The sequence below is a fragment of the Formica exsecta genome, unplaced genomic scaffold, assembly GCF_003651465.1.
Source record: "Formica exsecta isolate Colony F162 unplaced genomic scaffold, ASM365146v1 scaffold308, whole genome shotgun sequence".
Classification (NCBI taxonomy): Eukaryota; Metazoa; Arthropoda; class Insecta; order Hymenoptera; family Formicidae; genus Formica; species Formica exsecta.
In genome coordinates, this window is record NW_021850337.1 from 763428 (window position 1) to 770601 (window position 7174).

Consider the following 7174-nt stretch of genomic DNA (forward strand, 5'->3'; position numbering starts at 1 on the left):
AAATTGTAATATTTCAATGAGTAATATTTCAAATACGATGAAATTCATGTACAATAGAATGTAAGTAGTATGATATAAATATCAATTAAATTATTCGAAGCATACACACGCACATACAATTAAATAATAATATGATATATAGACTCTTACTATATAAGTAGAGAGAGAAAAAGTGAGATTATCTGTAACAAATTTTTAATATTTTACAATACTACGCATACTTGAATATTAATTTTGATACTCAGGATATTCATGCAATATCACACACACACACACATTATTTAATTAAAAATAATTAATCTTACTTTTCTATATATCCACAGACTTTGCACCTGAGATAAATAATAATATAATATAATAAATCATTCATCGAGAAGAGACTTTATTCTCATACAAACGTAACAAATTGTGTTAGAATCTATTATTTATATATTGTACATCGTGATATATATAAGTCTTCATCATTATTTTGGATTTCTATAGTCACCATACACATTTTAGGCACTAAAAAGTGTTAATAAAATTTTTAGTACTTAATCTTCCTAGCAATAACTTTTAAAAAGGGATTAACTCATTTTTATTTGAGTAATATACTGTATATCAACAAAATATTATTAATAACATATTGCAAAATATTCTATATATTAGAATTTTCTTTCATGGCAAAATCAAATGAATAAATCATTTAAAATCTAACATTATTTAACTTAGAAATAAGAATATATAACAATAAAAAAAAAAAAAAAAAAAAAAAAAATTTTTTTCAAGAAAAAAAGTGAAACAAGAATTACACGCTATCCAACTATGTGTAAGAAAGAATTATGATATAAAATAAATTTATTTCTTGCATTATTCATATTGAATATTTGTGAATATAACGTCTATAGAATATATATTCTACAAAGTTATTTTTTGGCAAGAGTTTCATAAAATGTGGCGAGCATTGAAAAAATCTATCAAAAATTTTAAATGTCAGTATATCTCCAATTCATTTCAATATTCTATCAAATGTAATGTAAATTTATTTTTATTTTTATGAATTATTTCTATCAAACGTAATGTAATGTAAGATAAATATTATTTCGTACAAGTAATATAAAAAATAGTACAAAATTTTCATTTATTTGTAAATGAATATGTAGATTAACATTGCTGTGCATATCCATTGTATACTTATACTTTATACAATGTGTACTTATACTTTACACACATTGTGTACTTATACTTTATACAATTGAATCAAATTATTATAGCTCAATTTTATGTATAGTTATTTTATGTATTAATCACAATCTTAGAAAAATAATTCATTATGGCATTTTACCCTCAAACAAAGTATGGCATGAAACAATAATATATGTGTACTTATTTCCAACTAATCATAATACTGTGATCTTTATTATTAATATTCTTCTTTTTCGCATCCAGTATATCTTTACTAAATACATGCTTAATTTAGTTTGTACTTTTAACATACTCTTTCCACATAAAGAGATGCCAAATGGTTTGTTTCGAGAGTAAAACATGTTTTGTTTCGAAAAAGCAAAACTCACAGCAATGAAAGTGCCACTGATAATCTCGAATCAGTCGGTGCTGCCCGTCGCGAACTCTGCGAATTTAAGTCAAACTTTCCATTGTAGTCTTTTGACGAATACTTTCGAAGATTATAATCTGAAATATTATGAAGAATATTTCTTTCAGAGCACTGTATACATTTTTGGACCGATCAATCTCCTACGTCGGAATCGCCGTCTCCTATGGCATAAAGGATATGAAAAGCAATTCCGAGAAGCGCAGTTCCTATAAGATCACCAACCGCCGTTAGATATGGTATCGCGGAACTATCCGGGTCCATACCTCTCGTCCACATCCAAACGACCATCAATTGCGCGATATACAACAACAGAATTACCTAGAGAAATAAAATCAAACATTTATTTTTTTAAATTTTATTTTATCTATAAAGCAGTTTATATATATCATAATAATTTATATAGATTTGAATTTATTGTACCTGCAACATTGCAGCGATTAAATATATCATAATAAATATAGGCGTAAATGAGGTATGTCCTGCCTGAAGGTAACTAATGGTATAACTAAAGATCAAGTGCCCTGGTATCACCATCATTAATAATACCCTAGCTGTCCTCGCGTGCCCTCCTTTAACAAAAATTCCTTGTTGTAACTCACAATACTTGAATCTTATATGGACCTTTACCACAAACTTACCTTTTGTAAAAAATGCGTGGAATGGACTGATGCAAACGTTGAGAGTCCCTTGAACACCCGTGTGACAATCTTTGTGCAGAGACGTCGATATTCTACTGGCCTGAACGGCGGCCAAGTTCCCTCCAACGCCATTAATTACTAATTGAAAAACCGCTATACCTTTGTAACTCGATATGGTGTAATCCAAGATTAGTCCACCAAGACTGAAATCAATGTTATTCATTGAATTGCGCGTTCGTCTCTTAAAAATTTTTATTTCGAACGCGCATGTAAGAGCGCATGAAAAATCACCTGCTTATTAACATCGCAGATATCACAGGCGTCCAGCCATAATCCAATACTTCTTTAGTAAATGGATTTCTGGCTGCTATATAACCCCACACAGGAGTCACGAATACACAAAATGCTATTAGCATTGGAGCTATCCATGGAGCGTAACCTGAAGAAAATTATATACGTTCCTGAAATATTCGAGTATAATAAAAGTATGAGAAATCGATTATCGTTTATATACCTATTGCGTTGTATAACAAAGAAGCAATCCAGGATAAAAGAGCTAAAGTAGTTAGATCTCCTAAAGAGGCTGCGATCGGGGTAGCGACATTGTCGGGATTGATGTTCATTTGCCGCGACAATAGTATGACTGCGACCATCACAAGGCCCAGCAGGAAACTGGCTACAGAAGCAGTGACCAAAGCACTGGCGCACAGTAAAAGCCCATGATGGATGTCGAAGTGAGCTTCCGGGACCCAACCGAGGATCACGGCGGCTAAAGATGCCAGCAGACCCACCACCATAGCTTGACACTGGATTAAAGCCAAATTTCCGACAATTAATGTCCACTGCTGTTTTTTTGTATCCATTTGACCTAGATTAGCCTGGGTTGACAATCTGGAAGCCAACGTCATCTCCAGGTTTCCTTTTAGGCCCAATAACGCAGGAACTAATATGTACACCTCGGATACCACCTGATATACTGGCCAATGCTAAAATTTAATATAACATTTGTGAAAAATCAAACTAATTATTTTTTGATTCATATTAAAAGATCAGCCCATAAATTCATCCTTAATTCTTGATAGAATTAAAATAAAACAATTTTTAATAAACTGCAGATTATTGATATTGTATTTTATATCTTGTTTTAACATATTGAAAAATATGCATGAAGTTATGGCATGAAGTTAATATATGTATAATTTATTATATATTTATAATTCTAGAGGGTCGATTTTTTTCGATACCTGCACCACATCTAGTAGCAAACTAGCGGCGACCATACCGAAGCCGGCAAGTAGAAAGGGTATGAACATTTGGATGGATATAGACCAGACGCTTTCGTCGTCTGCATTCTTCATCTCGCTCCTTTGACTATCCCTTTTTCCACTAGTGTAGATGATGCTGTCGCTGTTCACTGCCGATGGTATCAGCCGCTGTATATCGCCTCTTTCGCTGTCATCACTCTCATCCTCGGAACTGATCTCCAATTCCATGTTATTGATATCGGCGATATTCGAAACGAATAGCTCGTCACTGCCCAATCCTACCATTTTATTTAACGGTGCACTGCTTTTTCGTAGTTTTCTATGACGGAGTTTACTGTGTTCATAGTAATCTTCTTGTATCCTCGCATGGCTCATCCTCGTTAGCTTTCTTTTTACAAATCACCGGCGAATGCTACGATCAAAAATAAAATCGTCCCGCTTCTTAGATTAGCCAGCAAAAATTTGATTGCTTATTATTTTTGTCAGCAAAAATTTGATTGCTTGTTATTTTTGAACGAGACAGTTGACATTTGATGACTGACGCTTCATTTTTGAATTAGATGTTATCAGTAGATCCAAATAAAGATAATTTTTTAAATTTAATTTTTTAATAATTTAGTTTTGATTAGATGATGACGGAAAATAGGTTGAGATTAATATTTCATGATAAGAAACACTTTGACAAAGCATATATATATATATATATACACATACACATATACACCATAATATTTATATAAATTTTAATTTACTATTAATAAAAATTAATATTCATACAAAAAAATTAACATATATTAATATATATTAAGAGACTTTCTAAAATAAAATGAAGAATTATTGAAATGTTATGTGTGTGAATAGTAATTAATATTATAAATAAGATTGCAAAAATTAACATGGTCACGATTATTTTGTAACATTTGTCTCAACGATCAAAATTAAAAAAAAAAATAGATTTTTTTTTTGTGATATAGATAGTATTATTAGTCTAACGTTGGTGATAACGTGAGTGTTTAACTAGAACGATGTTTAAACGACGGATATGTTTCGTCGCGTCTGTTCTGGCCTGGCTCACAATCAGTTCTAGAGCTAATTCTAATTTAGATCTGGTGTTAATTTTGTAATCCGCTGATTCTCTCTCTCTCTTTCTTTTTTTTTTTTACATTATGGAGCTTTGTATACATATACTGCTATTCAGAAACGAATCATATAGATATCGATGCTATACAAACTTATATTATAGCAAATCCATTTAATACTCATATTACCAAAAAATCCCGAAATTTTTTAGCCATAATCTCGATAGTTGTGTAAAAAGTTTTATAATAATGTAGTTGCATTATACAATTGTTATAAATCATATGAATTCGTCAATTGATAAGAAAACAGTAATGAGTAACAAAATTTAATTATTCTATTAAAATAATCGGAAATACTTATATAATAATTCTATATATTTATTAAAAATCTTGCTGATAATTTTTAGCAATTTAAAATTATGTAAAAATAATAAAATAATTGGAATCTAATAATTAAACAATAATGATAATAATCTATATAATATAATGATCTTTTATTATAGGTCATAGTATGATATACTCATATGTATGTGTTATACGTAACACGTCATTGAAGTTTAATATATATGCATAAAGAGTACAGAGTACGTAATATTATCTTTATATCCAAATATGGTTTGGATAAAGTTCAAATTTCTTTGATTGATAATTATAATCATTTGCGTAAAAAAAATTCTTTCTCAATATATGTATATAAATCTTATTACAATATTATAATATTTCATCGTGAGAAAAACAGATAACAATTATGACTATGCTTTAAAACAGATATGTAAATAAAATGTATGCAAATAAAATGATTCATAAAAACAGTGTAATCAGCTTTTAAAGAATATCACAATATTTTGCACAAATGCAAAATAAATTCGACCAATGCGTAATTTCCACAACCAGATTTTATCAGACATCTGAAATACATCTTAAAATGTATATAATAATCTTTAAATTATTATATTTTATCTCGTATTCTCTAAAATATTGACACTCGACATGCTATAACCTTAAAGTTTCTTCAACATTCAATTCCTCATATCTTTTTACAAATTCCTAAAAAATTTCTTTAAATAAAATATTTTAATTTATTTCCATCACACGTATATTGAAACGAAGTCCATTCTTTCACATGCTTCGAAATACTATAACCTTCACAACAAAACTGCGACAATTACATCATACAAATGCACACGCGTTCTAAGCATAAATGCATACCATATTTTTGAAATAATCCTTATTAAATAATTTTAAAGTTTTAAAGCAAAAAAGCGAATTTTCTTGTCCTTCCAAGTATTTGACAGCCCGGCCGAGATAACCTTAAAATGTGCCACGTACCTCGAATATGCAACGGTTTTTTTTCGCGTTCGAGTCCATCGGCGGATAATAAGCGCGGTTTCCGCGTACAAGATATGCAATTCTAAGGATCAGTCACGTATATTCCTAAAAGACAGAGTCCTTTGTGTCCTGTCCTCTAACCCTCCAATAACCGCATCAGTATTTACGCGCAGCGCAATTACTATCGCGTTTATGCCGTGAATCATTGCGCATCACACAGGCAGCTTCGAGCTTCGAGGCTTCGAGACTATCGAACGTCACCGTGACGTCACGTCGTTTGCGATATTTGAAGTTGCAGCCGTTGTACGCCCGTTTGCCCGTCGCGATCGCTCTCGTATCGTATGGTGTTTTTATCCGTTTTTTGTTATGTAAATTTGCGTCGGTGTGCTCAAGTACAGTGTTTTCGGTAAAACAAACATTGCGACAAATCGGGCAAATACGGTTGAGTGTAATAGTGCGGATATCGCGACGAAAATTGTGAGAGAACGATGTACGACTTCGGTCGCAGGTGCGTACATTATGAATTATACGTTATATGAGATAAAGTGAATATAAAATCAGAGATTGAGAGTATATAAACCAAATTTATGTAGTTGAGAAGAATGTATAATACATAATAAATAGAATAGTAGTTATTTTCGATTCTACAGATGTCGAAACATATATTTTGTATCAATTTGAGACATGTTTACTGTTCGAATAAACGTAAGGATCATTTTTGCGTATCGTATGCATCGAATTTTGAACGTTATAAACTTAAATGTTGAGAGCGCATTTGCTCAACGCGATCGTTCCCGTATCGTGCAGTGTTTTTACTTATATACACACAGCACACACATAGCACACACATACACACATGCCACATACACACACACACACACGCACGCATGCACGCACGCACGTACGTACGTACAGAGAGAGAGGGGGAGGACACGCGCGCGCATTTCTCTCTCTCTCTCTCTCGCTCTCTCTCCCTCTACAACTTAATACAAAATGCTCTCTGTTTAAACAAAGAATATTTTATTTATTACTTTTATATAGAGGAATAAGAAATATTTTACATATTTCTGTTTAAACAAAGAATATTTTATTTATTACTTTTATATAGAGGAATAAGAAATATTTTACATATTTCAGGAAATAAAAAAAAATATCTCGCGCGCATTTGCGATTCTGTAAATTAAATTATATAAAAGATGATATTTGAAATATATATTTTTTGCATTATTATTATTAATATTATTATAAATAGATAAAGCTATGAAAAGA

The 7174-nt window shown here is 31.0% G+C and overlaps 1 protein-coding gene across 1 annotated transcript; it reads right to left on the reverse strand.

Annotated features, from left to right (window-relative positions):
• Positions 1-1030: 1030 nt before the first annotated feature.
• LOC115237762 (solute carrier family 41 member 1-like) lies at positions 1031-6143 on the reverse strand. Its single transcript, XM_029811016.1, has 7 exons — positions 5906-6143; positions 3477-3909; positions 2747-3218; positions 2524-2671; positions 2233-2435; positions 2015-2163; positions 1031-1912 (listed from the first exon to the last, which is right to left on the reverse strand). Exons 2-7 carry the CDS (start codon positions 3870-3872, stop codon positions 1727-1729), a joined length of 1554 nt encoding a protein of 517 aa, XP_029666876.1. The 5' UTR covers positions 3873-3909; positions 5906-6143; the 3' UTR covers positions 1031-1726.
• Between the last annotated feature and the right edge of the window lie 1031 nt (positions 6144-7174).

Coding starts and splice junctions, on each gene's coding strand:
- LOC115237762 (XM_029811016.1), bottom strand. CDS start 3,872: ATGAGCCATGCGAGGATACAAGAAGATTACTATGAACACAGTAAACTC. Junction 2,672..2,746: donor TTTGTTATACAACGCAATAG/GTATATAAACGA, acceptor AATTTTCTTCAG/GTTACGCTCCATGGATAGCT. Junction 1,913..2,014: donor TAATCGCTGCAATGTTGCAG/GTACAATAAATT, acceptor TTATTTCTCTAG/GTAATTCTGTTGTTGTATAT.